Here is a 19,485-nt window from a genome sequence, read left to right as displayed (position 1 = left end):
GCAAATTTTCAATGTTATTTAATAATAACAATTCGCAATATTTTCCAGCGACTTTATACTTTTCATTTTAATACATTAATATTGTAAAATAAAAAATGCGTCTAAAAATTTTTAGCTTTAGTAAATTTTTCAAGAGAGAGAAACAAAAGGTTTTATTTTTAATACTATGCAACTAATACTATAGTTCAATCTTGCCATCTTTTAGCTAAAAAAAATGGTCGAACTGTATTTTAACGCCGAAAACATTAAAATATTTATTTTTTACACTTTTATAAAGTCTAAAGTAATATATACTGTAATAATAGACATCAAATGGATACATACTGGAACAACAGCTGTTTCGGATCTTTCGAGTGGGCGTTCTGTGCTATTCAAATGACACGAGGCGTGCTACGCTTGCTCTTTTTTTCTCCCTTTTTGTCAATAATCGGAAAACAATCGCCTGTTGTCATCGTTTTCCTCACAAGCGCTTTTATTCGTAACTGACCAGTCGGCGTGTGCTAATTTCTAACGTGAATTCGGCTTATTCAGCGGGCAGAGTTTGCCGACGAAAATTCGACGATGCTAAAATAATCGGACTAACGCGAAAACTGCATCAGACGCAATTCGTGCTAATTGTCCTGCTAGTCCTTTCAGACAGCTTCGTCCCTCTTTTCACCGGTATTAATTGCCCTGCTGATTTCCGAACTCACTACAATACAGTGATGATTGCTCGAACGATATAATTCGGTATCCTCGAAACGAAGGACATGATTAAAGAGAATATCCTTTTTGTCTCTCCTAATCACTTCATTCTCCTAAATAATGCTCTAAAATGTGTCGTCCTCATTTTCTCAAGAATTTTAAATCTCCAGTAATATATATTATTTAAATATTTTAGCGGTTTTATAGAAGATTTTATTTACTGGAGATTTAATGAAATATTAGAACGTCATGTTGCATGATTCATTCTTGGCTTGTCAATTTTTATAAATATTAATAGTTGTTTTATATTTTTATAATTTAATTAAAAACAACTTTAATTAAAAACACGTTTATATGATTCATAATTTCCTGTGTTTTATTTTCAGCAATTCTCCTGATGTAGTTTTTAAAACAAGAACAATGCTTTTAATAGAGTGAGATTGTCATGGGAATAGTTATCCATTATGCTTTTATTTCTTTTTCTATTTGCAATAGGCTGTATCTCTCTTGGCAGTAATCCATCTCCTTCTCGTCGTTCGTAGATACGTTTATTTATATGTATTTATCCGAACATCCGTCTAGCACGTATATCTCCAGAGAATTATAGCTCTTCGCGCTTCGAAGAGTACTTTCCATTCACTGCCTCGGTAGGATCTTCTTCTTTTTGAGTCTCTCTCTCTCTTCTTCGATCGTCTTTTTATTCCTTTTCTATCTATTTCGTCCCTTAATAATGTAAGCTCCAGTATTTGCATGTAAAAAAGCGGAACTACGAAAATTCTTGCGCTTATCGAAATATTTTCTTTTTCATAAAATAGTATATATATACGTACCATAAGTAAATCTTAATGAAGAAAATATATTATAATCGATAAGTTAAAACTTTTAAAAAAATACGGTTATTTATGTTTATGATAAAAGTTAGTTTAAAGATTGGACTTTTTAATTGCCGCTTTTTAATGCCTTTTTTGTCAGATACTTTGAATTTGTGCACTGAGAAAAATCGTTTGATTGTACCAACAAGACGTATATGATTGAAGACATTTTGGTTAAATTAAACAAGAATTTCTAGTTATCGTGATAAGACTCGATTTTTTTATAACTAGAACGTTTAATAGATTTTACTATAAAGATTTAGGTAGTATTTTCTGGTTGGATCTATAAAATTTCTTGTTACATTAATTTCTTTGCTTGTCGTTAGGCGAGCCACTCTTAACTTAACTCGTATTCAATATTTGCCATAAAATGTATATAAAGAACTAATATTAACATTAAATCCAAAGTATATTTTTTTTCTCTTACGAGCAGTAGTGCCAGAAAGAGGACGCTAGCTCTCTGATTGTGTATGTTTGAGCTGCATCCTCTTCTTGCATCATTATTTATCAGCTTAATTTATAACAAACTGAATTTAAAATAATTTATTCAATAATCTGGATTGAATTTATGCAATAATCGTGTTGGAATTCAGAATATTAAACAGACTTTTGAGATTAGATGGAAAAAATTTTAGACGAGTTGGTGCTGGCGAGCTTAGTATTATTAACCAGAAAATTTGATAAATTTAACAGGAAGAAATTAATCAGATTCATCTGGTAATTCCTACAAGAATTCTGGTTGGTCCATTTTCCAACAGACACTGGTTGAATCTATCAGAATTCTGATTAATGCAACCAGATTTTTTTCTCAGTGCACTGTTTATCAGTTTAATTTCTAACAAACTGAATTTAAGATAATTTATTCAATAATCTGGATTGAATTTATCCAATAATCATGTTGAAATTCAAAATATTAAACAGACTTTTGAGATTAGATGGAAAAAATTTTAGACGAGTTGGTGCTGGCGAGCTTAGTATTATTAACCAGAAAATTTGATAAATTTAACAGGAAGAAATTAATCAGATTCATCTGGTAATTTCTACAAGAATTCTGGTTGGTCCATTTTCCAACAGACGTACTGGTTAAATCTACCAGAATTCTGATTAATGCAACCAGATTTTTTTCTCAGTGCACTGTTTATCAGTTTAATTTCTAACAAACTGAATTTAAGATAATTTAAGATAATTTATTCAATAATCTGGATTAAATTTATCCAATAATCATGTTGAAATTCAGAATATTAAATAGATTTTTGAGATTAGATGGAAAAAATTTTAGACGAGTTGGTGCTGGCGAGTTTAGTATTATTAACCAGAAAATTTGATAAATTTAACAGGAAGAAATTAATCAGATTCATCTGGTAATTTCTAGAATTCTGGTTGGTCCATTTTCCAACAGACGTACTGGTTGAATCTACCAGAATTCTAATTAATGCAACCAGATTTTTTTTCTCAGTGTGGGACGCTTTTCCGGTACCGCAAGCCAAAAATTCATCGATTTCGGAAACAAAATAAATTTACCAACACTCGATTGGCGGTTGCACTCGCAACTGCGACGCGTAACGAGGCGAGCAAGAAGCGCAACGGGATGTGTGTGGTCATCGAAATGATTCATGCGTTCCGGAGCGGCGACAAAGCGACGCGCCTCCGAAAACTGACACGCTTCATAACCACAGAGGACGCACCGGGCCGGATAAACGTGTTATTGGAAAGCAATCAGCGGGATAACGTAATTATCGAAGTGTACGCGCGCTACGCAGGATCGTTATGACGACACGAGTGTTTGTCACGAGCTGAGAAACAGAGCGAACGCTCGACGATCGTGTTTGCGGGTATTTCCGGTAAAACTGACCTCAACCTTTTTGGGATAAAAGGCCAAAAATGTACAAGATAATTGCGTGAAATCGAGATTTTTCCTAGATGTGATCAGGCCTTCCCACAAGATCCAGATAATTAATGATCATTTAATTGAATTCAGCACAATTATGTTAAAATAAACGTGATATAGATATTTTGATTAAAACTTGAACTTATTGAAATATCAAGTATAACACGTTCTGTTTAAGATATCCAATATATATCCCATAGTCTATTTTGTTGCGCAGTAAACGAGTGTCGTAAGACCCGCAGCAAAGAAGTCGTATCGGAAAAGCGTAAGAAAAGCTATGTCTCTCGGTCGAATTGTTCTCATGACACGAGAAACGCGTCAAACTCGAAAACGAAAATCAAGGTAAACTTGAGAGCCACCGGGTGGAAATGGAAATCTGGGCGGAAGGTGGACAAGCAAAAAGCTATCCACCCGGAGGCGAATAAATATTAATTCTTTTATAAATATGAAACACGCTCGACGCATCCTCTTGTTACCGTCGACGAACGAGCGTGGCCGCAGGGAAGGAATGGCGGAGAAGCGCAGGGAAACGGAGAATTGCGGTGAAAGTGCAGACGAAAAGGAGCATAATGTATGGAAATTGCGCTTTTCCAGTGTCAGGAATTAATTTACCATCACCGTCTATCGATACTGTTAATATTGGCGAAACATTGTTGCAAAATAGCGCGAATATCCCAATTTTTAAATCTGCTTCGCGATAGAAAAAATCAAGTGCCATTTCTTTCGAGAGTATATATTAAGGAAATAAAAATAAATAACAATAAAAATAGGGCTTAAGTTTAAGTATTTCTAAGGAAGTATTTTAATACGTTAAAAGTATGAATAGGTATATAAATAATTACTTGTTCCCATAACTGTTTTAAGGATGTTTTGTATGTACAATCCCAGCAAAAAGTAGCTGAAAATCATTATTGACAAATATCCACTTTTAATGTATTTTGAGTAAAAAATTGTATGGAAGATACATGGCTAACTTCATTGAATTATATTTAATATCTTTTTAACCCGGTAGTACTTGTATAATATTATATAATATTATTTGACCAAGTATTTCCTCTGTATCCAAACTTTTGCGAATTTTAAACAAATTCTGAATATTATTTCCATGTGTTTTTGTCATTTGAATTGACGTGGTTATACGTTTCCCATAAAAACATATATTAATTCGATGCAAATTAAAATCCTTATAACTTGTGAATGCTTTAGTGAATCGATTTAAAAATTGTACCGAAGATTCTAAACATATGTAAGGACATTCTGTATAATTTTCATTAAATCCTCAATATTTTGAAAATAGATAAAAAACATCCTTAAATATAAAAGCTAAGAATACAAGCCCCTTTTAAAAAACGCATCGAGTGGATATATGTCCCCGAGGAGCCCGAAGTGTTCCCTTCTGGGAGACGTTCCGCTCGCACTACAAGCGTAAGAGCGGATTTCAATAAACTCCGCCTCGGAAACGTATCGAAGTCTCTCTCTCTACGTATGGAAATCCCGTCTCGCCCGGCTTTTCTCGCGCTTTCCCGAGAAGATTCCGGAAGCTCGTATCTCCGCTAAACAGCAGTCGAATCGTGGCACGGAGCGGAAAAGAGGGAAAAGAGTGCATCGAGAAGATGGAAGGGAAAGGAGGAAGGGGTGGCGGCTAAAGCCGATTCAAACAATCGACGATCAGTGTTCGGTGATCCCGTTCGGAAATAGTCGAAGGAAGGAGGGAAATCTCGCAGCCTCGTCCCTGTCCTCTCTCACATCGGCTCCGCGAACAATCCTGAGGCGTCGACTGAGATAAATCTTCGACGGATGCAGCCGCCTCGCGACAGGGAAATAAAGGCGGCGGGATTTAGCGGCGGCTTGTCGATAAATTTTGTATTGAATTTCTTTTTTTTTTTTTCAAGGATTTCATCGGCATCTCTCTCTACACCGTTGAAGTCTTTCGAATTTGAAAAGCGATTATGCGATTCGCGTTCTGCGATCGGTGAGATGCTCCGTTGAAGCGAAAAGTTTTAAGCGGTTCCGAAATAAACTACATAAGCTTCAAAAGGTATATTAGAGAGAAGTATTTCATCAAGTTTGCAATTCTTGTGAAATATATTTTAAATTTAACTTTCTCGCAATGAAAATTTAAACTTAAGGTTTATGCAAAACTTAATTTTCAGCTAAAACGCAAGCAAAACTCAAGTCATACTTAATGAGCATAATTTAAATTTATGGATGGATAAAATAAATAAAAACTGTTGTGAAAAATAGACAGACTATTTAAAATGACATTGCCGTTGCGGCGCTAAAAAAGACCTCGTTACCTCGACAGTCTCCACTTAATTAACGTTTAATTAGCCTAAAGTAGTTTCGATTAAGTGAAGGTAGAAGAAAATCGGCGTTTCGACTATACAGAATTCCTTCGCGCTTGCTACTTTGAAATTCTGTCCGGACTTGCTAAACGCTAATGCACTTCGGTAACTCAAGATCCACATATATACGTGTGCATGCATTTAACACATAACTTGGAAAATCCCAGACCACTTATAATAATGAAATTATTTCTCTCCCGATATGTCAAAAATTAGAGGCGCGCAAACGCGATTTCCAACAACGTAATATCGACTTTACATTTTCATCTCGGGGTTACGTACTTTACGTAATCTAGTAAAATAGACAGGATAAATTTTAAAGATTAAAAATATTAAATCTTGTGACTATCGCAAGATCGTAAAATAATTATGACAAAAATTAAAGTTTACGCACTTCGAGATTACAATTAAATAATTTGATCTAGATTGTATTTATTGTGTGTGTTACATCATGTAAAATCACACAGTCAATTTAAAATTCCATTTATTTTGGATTTTACTAGCGTGTATTATTTCCACAATCGCTCGATTTTGTATCGAGTAAAAAATTTTATCGAGATGCTCGATAAACGATTAACGACGTCCAACCTTGGCCGGAAATGAGGAGAGACAGCGCTTCAACCCTCGGGTAGTAAGCCCATCGTGCCATCTTCCTCTCGTTCCGCCGGTGTGAAATTGCCGGTGCGATCCACCTGCCGCCCACTCCCTTCGCATTTTCTCTATCATAAGATAGAACAGGGAGTGTAAGCGAGAGATTCTGCGCGTAAAAGACCCTGGCGCGGATCAAAGTAATTTCTTCAAAGCTACGTTTTCCCGCGGGAATCGACGAGAATGGCTTAGTAGTTTGACGGTGGAATATATTTTTGCCTCCAAATTCCTCAAAGCGAGAGCGACGGCATGAAAAAAGATGCGAGATGAAAAGGTAAATAAAAATTTGGCGGACATACAAGTGTTTCTTTGAATTCTTTGCGAGTGTGTAGGTTTATATTTTTAAAGTGACTCGAGGGAGTTACGGGCATAGAACTGCAATTGACAAGTCGACAAGTCGAAAACTGATCAAACAATTTTTTATATTTTTATCGAATCTTATATTTTATATTATGAAAAAAGAACGTCAATCGATCTTATTTTTTTTATCTAAATATAAATATATATAATACATGTAAATTCATAAAGCTTATTAAGTTTTAAGCCTAATAATTAATATAACAAATCATTTTATACCATCTTTGTAATATAAAGTACGTATAACTTGCGAATTTTAATAAATTTTAGAGAATAAACTCTTTTAATTTACAAAATAATTAGTTTCATTACATTGTGTTGTTATTACATTTTTATTTTATAAAGAAAATTGTAATATATTATATCAATATGCGGCAATAATAAAGAAATAAACGTTTTATATGCATGATTTGACATTATATATCGAATATTAATAAATTTAAATTATTAAAGAGAATATTCTAAAGATAAAAATTTGAATCAAATGATAATGAAAATGTATGTAGAACGAGTGTAGATGTAACATTTTTATATATATATTCTTTTAAATATATATTCTTTCAAATTTCATATATATATATAAAATCATCGCTTTTTTGTAAGAAAAAATCTAAGCATGATATGCAAATTTATATGTACATATTTTACTTCTCACTGAAAATCTTAGATATTATTACTGAAAGTCTTACTTTCTCATTCTCTCATCGATAGTATTAAAAAATTTAAAAACCACGAAAAACTAGTTATTGTAATCGTCCTTTCACTCATCGACGCCGTCATAAGCAAGGGGAAAAAAGTGGAGAATTTTTAATTAACGAACAGGGAAGAAAATAAAACGAGTTTGTGTAGCCGAGATCCAAGTTGCATGTCCTCGATGAAGAACAAACGCACGCGACGACTTGCCGATCGAGCAAAGTTGGAACTCGGCGAAGGCTGTTGACATTTAATTTAAATCGAGCGGGGTGCGAGACGAACTTTTGCGGTATCGATCGCAACCAGTTACGACGATGATGAGAGAATGCTTGTTACATTTGTCTGACTTTCATTCTACCACGGAACTATTATAAGAAATATTTAATATTGCTACCGCGTTGCTGTGGTTTCGTCAGTGCGAAAGTGCTGAAGAAATTAATAATTTTCTATTTCTCGCTTGCCGAAAGATGGATATACGTGTATATGTCTGTATAACTTGATTTTTAAATTGTTATGATTATTAGATAAACAGTCAAAACAGATTCTTTTTCTTTTTAATTACTCGGCTAAAATTATTTTTTACGTAAACGTAATTATTTTTTACAAAATATAATTATCGTGGTATATAAATATTCCATAAAAATTATTTTTTAATATTATGACATACAATACATTGTATGTACATTATATAGAATGTTTTAGGAAGAATAGTAAATATTTTTGAAAATTGCATCAATTATTCCGAGTAAGAGTTCATATAAATGGATACAAAAATACAACTGTTTATAACTGGCACATTTAAAACCATTACAAAAACTATTAAAATAGGATAAATGATTTATTCTTTATACTTATTGATATATTTGAATGATACAAAACAAAAATAAAACAAATGATTTCTATATAACATGTATTATCACAAGAGTTGCAAAGTGCACTAAAGTTGATCATTGTCAAACAATTATTATAAACTATAAATTATTACAATTTTTTAAAATATTTTATAAATATTATATTTTTAAAAATATTTATTATTCCTCCTGAAACATCTTGTGTATTGCATGTTATAAAAATTGAATAAAATGATAAAATTTATATAAATTTTTAAAATTACATTTTAAAAAACACAGTTTATCTGAAAGACAAAGGAAAGATTTAAACCTATTTAGTAAAAAATATTGATGTGTTTTATAGAATAAGCTGCCTCAATTGACGTTAAATACGTCAAAGTTATTTAATAACTTTCATTTCAAATAATCTCCGTTTATCTCGGTTTGCTCACTAATTTTCGCGAATAATTCATCGTCGGCTTCGCGTTTTTGAGAGATCGACACGACGACGCCAATGTGACGTATCGATCGATGCAATCCATTCGTTTCGGACGTCAGTTCCTTCGTCAGGGACCGACAGTCTCGCCGACACGTCCGTAATTATCTTCGCTTTCCGATCCTTTGGGAACTCCGTGGCAACCCTAATTAACGCGCTACACAGTTCGGCCATTTCGCATCATAAATATTTTCGACGAGAGATGCGGTCTGTCACGCTTATGTCAGTTCGTCGCGCCGATATGACGAAATTCACGAATCTAATTTGTCCAAACATAATCACGAGATATCGCGCATTGTCTTTTTCGGAAATAAGATTTCTGCTTATGGTGCTTATTTAAAATAATAATAATAATAATAATTTTTTGATGTTATGCAAATTAATGTAGCAATCTTTTGTCTTCTTATCTACCCTTTATTTCAGTCTAATTTTATATTATTTTATTTAACGATAATTTTTCATTATTCTCTTTCTTTCTCTCTCTTTATTTCTTTGTCTTTATGTAAATTCACGTAGCAAATTATCATTTTACAATTTTAATTCCGGTACAAGTAAAATAAGATAAAACTAGATTAAAATAATAACTCTAAAGAAAAGACTTTAGAGAATCATTTATTTTAAAATATTAATCAATTGGTCGATAAGCTAAATAAAATAAAAGTTCTAAAGAATTGAAAATTAAAGCCTTTAAAAATTTAGTAATTATTTTTATTTGAATCGGTTTTTTAAATTTTGCTTGCTTTTAATCTCTCATGCAAGTTACTAGTTTGCACAATACATTTACTATTATATTCTACATATTTAATATACTAGCTTTGATTTTATATTACAATGTTTATACAATTGTTAAGTTATATTTTATGTAATAGAATATTTTATGTATGAATATTTTATATATTCTAAAATTAGTACATTATATTCTATATATATATATATATATATATATATATATATATATATATATACATACCGTCTTTTTTTGATACATTATTTAAATGTCGATAAATAAATAAAATTATTCAAGGAAGAAAGAGAGAGAGAAGGTGTATAAAAATACTAATATACCCAAAATATCCAAAAATTATGAACTATAATACAAATAACAAGCTTAAATACGATACTTACGATCGATTCGCAATTTTATTTCACTATCTATAATCTATTTCAAGCATCCATTCGAGTCGAGATATCTTAGATCAAATTACGAAAGTTATTTACGTACACGAAGGTTGATCATTTAATAAAGGAAACATTAAGGAGCTTTTTTTCGACAAAAAGATTATTGTTTCCGAGAAAGTGTGTTGTATTCTTCTCTTTCCTTCCGGAAGAATTCACGTGTAAGTGTGTGCGGATATTCTTTTACTACAACGTTGCGAACGCATCGTCGAGAAAGGTTTGTCTTCGTCAAGACGGCCGAAAAGAGCGGAAAAGCGGCAGCTTTTTAGAAAGCACACACTCTCTCTGCCTTCGTCTTTGGGACGATTCACTCGTCGGAGAGAAAGATGGTGTATTGCCGCTTGATAAATGAATAACTCGTCAGTGGCGAGAGAAAATTCTGCACTGTCGAGCCAATCGGCCTCCGACGAATAACGCAACATATTTCGTAAAAATTCTGCGAGGAACTATATTTCGAGCCCTCTAAAGGATCTCAGCAAACATTCTGCTTTCATTCACGATTGACAGTAAATTATACCTGTGATATAAATCATGGAATATAATATATAAGTCGCGATAGAATAAAATTAATTTTTGAGAATACAAATAACGTGTAAAAAATGCGCGCGAAAGGAATGGAACTATGGATGAGGAAAATCATTTTTCTGCAAGCTATCATTGCTGGTTTTTGCACACAAGCTCTCTGTCATTTTAATTATTAACCCGAGATTAATCCCCGACATAACCCGTACAACGCATCCGGCGATGCATCCGACAATCTCTCCCTTCTCCCCGCCACATCTCACTCACGCAAGAAACTCGACGCGGGGCGGCAAGAAAATTTCCGCCCTCGAGAAGGAAAGACAATTTCCTCCCTGCTTAAGGATCCTCTTTCTTCCGGCCCTCGAAGCACCCTTGCTGCACCCTCTAACGATACTTGTACCGCGACGAAGGAAAGAGGAGGAGGGAGGAGAGAGAGGGATATATATATATATATATATATATATATATATATGTATATGTATAGATATAGTGGAAAATCCGCACAGTGCGCGCCCGCGGGATCTAAAGTTTCCAACAACATGTAAGTGGGTAGTTAAGCCACACGATAGTGACTCTGACTTCTCAACCTCCTTCCTTTACATAGTAAGACCTTCCATCCTTTACGCAACTCATCGTCCTAATTAATATCAATTTCACTAATCTGTAACGCGAGCGCCATTTTGCTCGCTCCTTTTACGTAGGTACTCGTCACCGATTACACGAGAGAAATCGTATTTACGGCAGCGTCGTTCTCAGATGCGCTCGCAATCTCCTTTATTCAATTTCCACTGTGAGATATTGATTATAAATTCACGTGAGGACATTAAAGAAATAAACTGAATATTATGATCCAAAATTTAAAGAAAACAAATTATTAATAGTATTATACAAGAGGAATATTGATGATGTTTTCGTAAATTGGACAAATCTTTTAACGAAAACTTGCAATTTTAATTAAAATTATTGTTTTATATAAAATTATGTTACAATGAGAAAATAGTAAAGAGCAAAATAATTTTCAGATAATACAATTTTCAATGGTTCAGCCAAATCGTAGTATTATAATTTTTTTATTGACACGAGATTTATGATAACAATTTTACTAAGATGAGTTTTTTTATGTGTCCAATGTGATATGATATTTTAATTTTAAATAGCAGTATATAAATATCGATATTATGTTAATATCAAATTTAATACGGATCACGTTTTATGTTAGTATGAAGTGCAGACTGTAGCGTATGGATAGCATACGTACATGACATTTTAAATGCTAATACGCGGACAATGGGATATCGATATTTCGGGAATCTCTATAATCCAATGTTTGTGATCTCAAATTTTGATTTCAAAACTCTACATTCGCTAAATTATTCCTACAAAATGTAAATAATTATAATTAATTTATAATCAGTTATTTAATGAATAAAAATAAAATAATCTTGTAATGTATTTAATAAAATTAATTTATAGGCCTTAATAAAGAGAGTGTATTTTCTAATCTTAAAGAATATATATATTTCTTTTAATTTTTATTATTTTCAATAAGAGTATGTGTATGTTATCTCAATTCTAATATCTTTTACAATTTTAATTATAGAAGCGTAATGTTACAATATATTTATCAATAAAATGCTTAAACTATAGATGAATAAAAAATCGCATTAAAATTTGGCCAACCGGATAAATTAAAAACTGCAGATTTTAAAGCGAATTAAATTGAAACAGATTGCTGTTTTATAATTAATTCTTAATTGACTTTATTTTTATTCTATATTTTTATTTTGTAGTTTTTAAAAAGAGTAAAAAAATAGAGAAATAGAAAATTACTATATAAATATTAACTTTTAATTAACTTTCCTCGCGACAATCTAGAAATATTTATGAAAAAAAATCAATAGAACAATAATGCGATATTTCCAAGATATCCTGTATTTGTAGTTACGATAATTAATCGCATCGTTCGCAGCGTTCATTTTCTTTTAGACGTCGTCGACGTTTCCTCGAGAGTAACTCTCGCGATGTCACCGATGGAAGTGAAATAGAAGCTTATTGACACGTTAGAAAAAGGGAGGAGGCAGAAGGGATTTTCCACGTCTGCAAAGGGTCGGCATTTCGATATCGGACTCGTTACATTCTCCACCGATCGACAAGTTCTCAATTCTGCTAATTGAGCCGCCGAATGCAATAAGAGATAGAACATCTTCTCTTTTTTTTCAACTTATTCCTTTCACGATTTCCAAGATCCTCGGTATTACGTCACCGTAATGATATGACAAGAATATCGTGGCGGACAATAAAAAATTGATGAAGAAAAGAAGTATGAATTTTTCGATGGATTAATTTGATTTACGAAGAAAAAGATAGAAAAAGAGAACAGAGTTTCTTTATATAATAATAAAAGTAATCAGAAAATAAAAAAGTGGAGCAAATTTACTTATTTTAACAACTGAAAGACCTACTTACGTTACGAATAATATTTAATAAGAAAAGAGAAAAATAAATAATAGGTTACTATAATAGGTTACTAAAATAGGTAAAGTAAAACTAAATCATTTTTTTATTACGTATTTGTTATAATCTTTGTTCTCGCGATGTTGTTGTAGTACTGATGTAATTATTTAACGCGGATTTTTTATTAGATTATTGATATATATTAGATTTTATTAGATTTTACTATTCCATACTTTAAGGAAGCTAGTAATGTTTATGTGATCCCGCCAGTTTAATTATTAATGCTTGCTTAGCAGGGTTGAATGACCGATTGATCTCCCTGAAAATTATAGAGATGATAACGAACAGTTTCGATCTGTGGACCCATCATTTTGCTCGATCTCGATATCGCAGATTAAAGGAAAATGGGAACAAGGATAAAGACCGATGATCGAGGAACTTCACCGGCGAGGTTTACTTTTATCAGGAAGAACGACGGATTGAATTTCAATGTTATTACGGATAAGGAGAACACTATCGCGTAGAAGAGAGAAGGTAAGAAAACGAGACCTTAGAAGAACTTTACGGATTTCTTCGGAATTTGCAGAACCATGTTCGTGACGTGAATCGCAAAAAGTACGATATTATTTGACAGCGCCGCTATTCAAAGTTACCATCGATGTTTATTAAATATCACTTCTATGCGCTTTAAAATATCCATAATTATTCTCATTATTATTTTTACTACAAATCTATGACTAGTCTGTACAATATAATTAATTATATTATAGAAATTATTATAAAAATATGCTTTGAAAGTAAAGATATATGCAAAATGTGCTCTTTTTGTACTCGTCAAGTCATAAAGACGCGGAGTTCACCGCAAAATCACCCTTCGAGCAGTTCACACGGATTTACAGAGATACAGTATCCTAGAGCAACTCGAGAGGCCGCAATTAATGATCCCGTTAATTTAATTAATGTTTACCATAAAAACCGCAGTTGGTTACGTTTAGAGTTAGACTTCATCTCGCTGTAAGGAAAAACGAGTCATTCTTGAGACAAGGAATACGAGCAAAGTAACCCTGTTACTTTGAGTTAATTACATATGATGTACGGTTTTAATTATACTGTGAATATAAAAGTATATAAAAAGTTCTTAAGAAGATGTACGCTTTTTTTTAATCATAAATAATAGAAATTAAATCAAGAAACGTGGCTTTTATAATAATTGCATATATATTGAGAAGTTTATTTGAATTAAACATTAATGTGTTGCTTGTTTTAATTTTTCAAATAATTTCTATTTCAACAAAATTTTAATATAACGGTTAGTTATATTAGAGATTAAAAAACATGAAACAATATCAATCAAATTCTTTTTGTAGGAAAATTAATATTGAGTTCAATAAATTACATGATTTTCGACAATATTATGTATAATTATAACAAGCCAAGGCATATGATTACATCATGTAATATAAACCACATTATTATTCAGCTATTATGAAATACTAGTCGCACTTCTCATAATTTATTCAGCATTTTTACATTTCAAAAAGATTTTATATTTTCATATTATATTCTTATCATTTAATCGGAATAAAAATTTAGAGATATATAGCTTATCTCATTCATTTTTACATTAATGTGTGATAAGAATCAAATAGTTACGTAGTGCTAAAAATATGGCAAGAGAAAAAATATCGTTAATTTAAAAAAGAAAAAAGATAGCTGGAGATGAAATTTTAAAGAAACAAATGTGACACGTTAATCCAATTTCTATCAATTTAGTACATTAGTTTATCAAAACAGCTGAATCGATTAACCCATATTCCTTTTTCGTTCACTTTAAGAATCGCGAAGTGAGGAGAACGCAGTGGCAGTACAGCGAGCTAATTCATTTCCACGAAGGAAATTATGTGGCGTTGCATGCGATTGCAGTTGCAACACGCTTGCCAATTACTTCCGGGAATGTAGTCCGGCGTTTTCCCACGATACTTTCAATCCGGTAATTTTAGCGCCGGCGACACCCGTGTCGTCTCTTTGCGCGATTAATGAGCTAATTTGCACGCGCTGCTTTAACGGCAATTAGTTTATTGACCTTTCACGAAGACAAGTACGTCCATGAATACGCGATTGCTATCGAGAATTGAAGTATCGTGAATTCGATATTAGGTTTAATTTAATTTATTTATAATTGGTAATCGAAAATGGAATTCGAAAAAAGAAATATTTTTATATTTATCAATACTTTATTTCACTTATCAATTGTTACACTTTATTATAATAAAGTGCTAAATAATCTATTCTATTTAAAGTCTCAGTTAAATATTAGAGAGTAGATAATTTCGCAGATATTGGAGCTAAAAAAAGATAAAATCATAAGAAAAATATGACGTCGTTATGTGTAATTAAGAAATCGCTCGTAAACTTTTGGCAAATAGTCGGAGAACTTCCATAATTAAAAGTGCGTGCATGCGTATGCGCTAATTGATAACTTTATAACGAGAATGATTATTGTTCATCAAAATCGAATCATACATTACTCGCATTTTTTTCACGTATTCTCCAAAGTATTGACAAGTTTTAAAACAATTTATTTTCATCCTATTATATAAATATCAAATTTTCTCTTTAATAAACTTATCAAATTGTAAGATAAAAATTATCCGAGATTTTTGAATCTCAAATTTTTTCAGAAAAAGAAAATTTTCCACGATTTTTTCCGATTATCCAGAGATGTGACGATCCGATAAATTATTATCTATGCTTCATTTATGGATCACAACTCATTGTCTAACACATCGTGGCTGATCTCGAAAGTTTGCGAGCTCTGGCCTCAACGTTAACTCGACAGAGTTACGATACTAGACTAGAGGGGCTCGTATCTCGGGGTTTAATGGGATCGGGACAAAGTGGCCGCGAAAATTCCGCGGCGAGATAAAACGAGATAGTACGAGGTGTGAGGTGCGCAACTTTTAAAACTACGCTGGAAAATGTAATTTACTGTCGATGCTATGTAGTGACAATCCTTCCACTTTGTGTCTATAGGTTAATTATATGCAAATAATTAATTAATCGCGCGTCCGTCTGTACTTCTTCAAAATAGATGAAATTATTTATTGCTAATCTGATTTCGCTAATTTTTAGTAACAAGTTAAATTTAATGATTTAAGTGTTAACTAATTTTAGAAATGTACGAAAAGGCGAGAACTTTTAAATCTTTAATTTTGCTGATCAATCACACTTTTTATATTTTGGAACCGATGTCAATTCTTAAATAATGTTAACATTTTTATTTATTATTTTATTTAGCATAAAGCTGGTATTTAATGTAGTACAGTTTTATCACGTGTTATATTTACACTGTAATAAATTTGTTCCGTAATCGTAAAAATCCAAATCCCTCGCGAAATGACAATTTCTCATATCATTTTGTTACCACAGAATAAAATGAAATGTTCCATTTATATTTGTTTGTAATGTATAAAATTTTACTAAATATATATAAATATCACTGAGTTATTATTATGCTGTATATTAATGCATAGAGGAAAAAAGAATAAAGGAAAATAAATAAATTTATGACTCGCTTAGAGTCGAGATTCCCAATTAAATCTTTCCCCTATACACATATTATCTCCATTTCAAAGTAAGCATTCACGCCACATTTTATTTTAATAATATAAAATTTAATTTTTCAATTATATTTAGGCAAACATATGCAGTTTTATTCTACCTCCACAATATTGCGAAGCAATAAACAAGTAACCTCACGTTGGATTAATAAATGGGAAGCAAACATAAACAAATTTGTTGTCTTACTTACCGATTCTCCATTTTACACTGACTCTCTTGAATCTTGCAGTTAGCCTTGAAATCTTTGAGAATTTGATTGCAAGGCTTTCCATGTAGACAAACGCTGAGTGCATGATTACACGTTGGCAATGCATCCACTGGGTATGGATCCTTGTCTGCAAATATATTCATTCGAAGAATTAAATAAATAATTCCTCGAAATACGATCAAAGATTGAAGTTAAATGAACAATAAATAAATAAAAATAAATAAGGCTTGTGTGATGCAAAAAATATCCATTTCAATTTGCAAGTTGTAGTTCGTTAATTTTAACAAAAACAATAATCAAATATAAAATCACAAAATTTTCTGAAAGAATATTTTTTCAAGAATGCTGCTTCCTTCAAATTATTTTTTCATTTGAGTCTTGAATTGTTCGCTCAATCATCAAATTTAATTACGGAGCCAAAATAACTCATCTATTTACATTGCAATCAACTATCAATGCACGTTTTTGTTTTAAAAAACGGCTACTCTTGTGTTTGTAATTTCCTTTCGAAGTTTATCATTTGACTAAAGAAATACGCTATTGATCGGCCACTCTTTTATCGTGCTTCTCTATCTCTTCTTTTATTTTATTGCCGAAATGCCCTGCTCTATATTTGCGGCCCGTCAAGTCGAACACAATCGATCGATGATAAGTCTGATTTTCTCCTCGATTTATATCGCCATTTTCCGCAGTTTGTTTCACTTACGTTTACAATTTATACCAGGAAGTCGGAAAATCTCTGTAGGGAAATATCTAGCTCACTTTTTAGTTTCACAAATTTGAAATTTTTAGTTTTTTACGTAGAAAAGTATGCAACCTAGCAATATATACACTTTATGAAACTAAAGCAAATTCGAGAAAGCTGTACTTTTCCATTTCTAGGAACATACAACGAAGTTTCTTGAAATCTTTACAAACTTTTATAGCCGTACTTGTGTGTGAAATTGTTCTGACTTTCTTCAAATTTTCCGAAATAGCGAGCCATTAAGAATGTAAAGTTTTAAAAATCTACCGCTTGATCCGTATTACTTGACACATAAAATATATATACATATATATTATTTAGCCTGCGGTTCATGAACCGAATTTTTTTGCGGAGTGCCTCCCGCTTCCGCTTCCTTTTTCAAGACATGAGGGTAAATTTAATCTCATTAAGTGCCGAAGCTTCCTGGTTTCGTAGCCGGAGCCGGTTGCGCTGCGGGGTTTCCATTATCCTCTCCCGTATGACCGGCTTTCGGATAAATGTAATTAAGCCACGATCCGGAGTGGCCTAATTGCACAACTTATTACCTCGTCGAATTGTACTCTCTCCCCTTTGCCACAGTTTAGTCGAGTTATAGTTAGTCATCGATCTACGTAACTAAATGATCTGTATAAGCTAGATAATAGAATGTATAGGTTCTGTTTTAATTGATTTAATTGATTTTTTAATTGATCGTTGAAAATATATTATTGGCATTAGCTAAAATAAGATATTGATAAGATTTATTAGTTTTCAATGAAAGAACGTTTCTCGTGTCAATAACTTTATGCGCCAGCATAAAGTTATTGACACGAGAAACGTTCAATATTAAATTGAAAATAGTAAACGAACACGAATATATCTTAAATTAGAGAATATTAAATCAATCAAAACATTTCATATATCTACAAATATCTATAAAAAATTATTTTAAAGATGATAATTTTTTTCCGAAACAAAGAACGAGGATTGGAAATTCAAAAAAAAATATACGAAAACGAAGAAATGAAGCAAGCAAAAGATGCATCGTGAAAGAATTACCTATGAATTATTTTAAAAAGTCCAGCAATGTGGACCGAACGAATTCTCGAGAAAATCAACAATAAAGCCCGTAGAAGCGAAATTGTATAGGACGGCAAAGTCCAAAGATTTCAGCGTTTTATTTCGCCCTTAAGAAAAATATCTGACACAATAAGTGGCGATCGATTTTTCTGACTCGACAAGAATCGATGTACTTTAAAAAGACATTGTAATCGATATTTTGCGACACAAGCCCCGATTAGGGAGAGGTAATATATTTATCAATCTGAATCATTATCATTGCACGATGTCAAAAAATTAAATCAACAATGTATACGCACACTGAGAAAAAAATCTGGTTGCATTAATTAGAACTCTGGTAGATTCAATCAATATGTCTGTTGGAAAATGGACGAACCAGAATTCTTGTAGAAATTACCAGATGAATCTGATTAATTTCTTCCTGTTAAATTTACCAAATTTTCTGATTAATAATACTAAGCTCGCCAGCACCGAGTCGTCTAAAATGTTTTCCATCTAATCTCAAAAGTCTGTTTAATATTCTGAATTCTAACAAGATTATTGGATAAATTCAATCCAGATTATTAAAATAAATTATTTTAAATTCAGTTTGTTAGAAATTAACTGATAAACAGTGATGCAAGAAGAGATACTTTGGATTTAATGTTCATACTAGTTCTTTATATACATTTTATGGCAAATATTGAACGAGTTAAGTTAAGAGTGGCAAGCAAAGAAATTAATGTAACAAGAAATTTTATAGATCCAACCAGAAAATACTAACCAAATCCTTATTAGTAAAATCTATTAGTAAACGTTCTAGTTATAAAAAATCGAGTTTTATCATGATAACTAGAAATTCTTGTTTGATTTAACTAATTACCTTCAATCATATACGTCTTGTTGGT

At 32.0% G+C, this 19,485-nt stretch overlaps 1 protein-coding gene across 1 annotated transcript in view; it reads right to left on the bottom strand.

Moving 5' to 3' along the window:
• LOC105249481 overlaps positions 1–19,485 on the bottom strand; it is a 275,314-nt gene that overhangs the window by 108,449 nt on the left and 147,380 nt on the right. The window contains exon 4 of the mRNA XM_025409271.1: positions 16,777–16,921. Coding sequence (XP_025265056.1) covers positions 16,777–16,921 — 145 coding nt within the window. The remainder of the gene's footprint in view (positions 1–16,776; positions 16,922–19,485) is intronic.

The sequence above is a fragment of the Camponotus floridanus genome, unplaced genomic scaffold (genome assembly GCF_003227725.1).
Source record: "Camponotus floridanus strain SB8 unplaced genomic scaffold, Cflo_v7.5 scaffold10, whole genome shotgun sequence".
NCBI classification, from domain to species: Eukaryota; Metazoa; Arthropoda; class Insecta; order Hymenoptera; family Formicidae; genus Camponotus; species Camponotus floridanus.
This window is presented reverse-complemented; position numbering and strand designations above follow the sequence as displayed.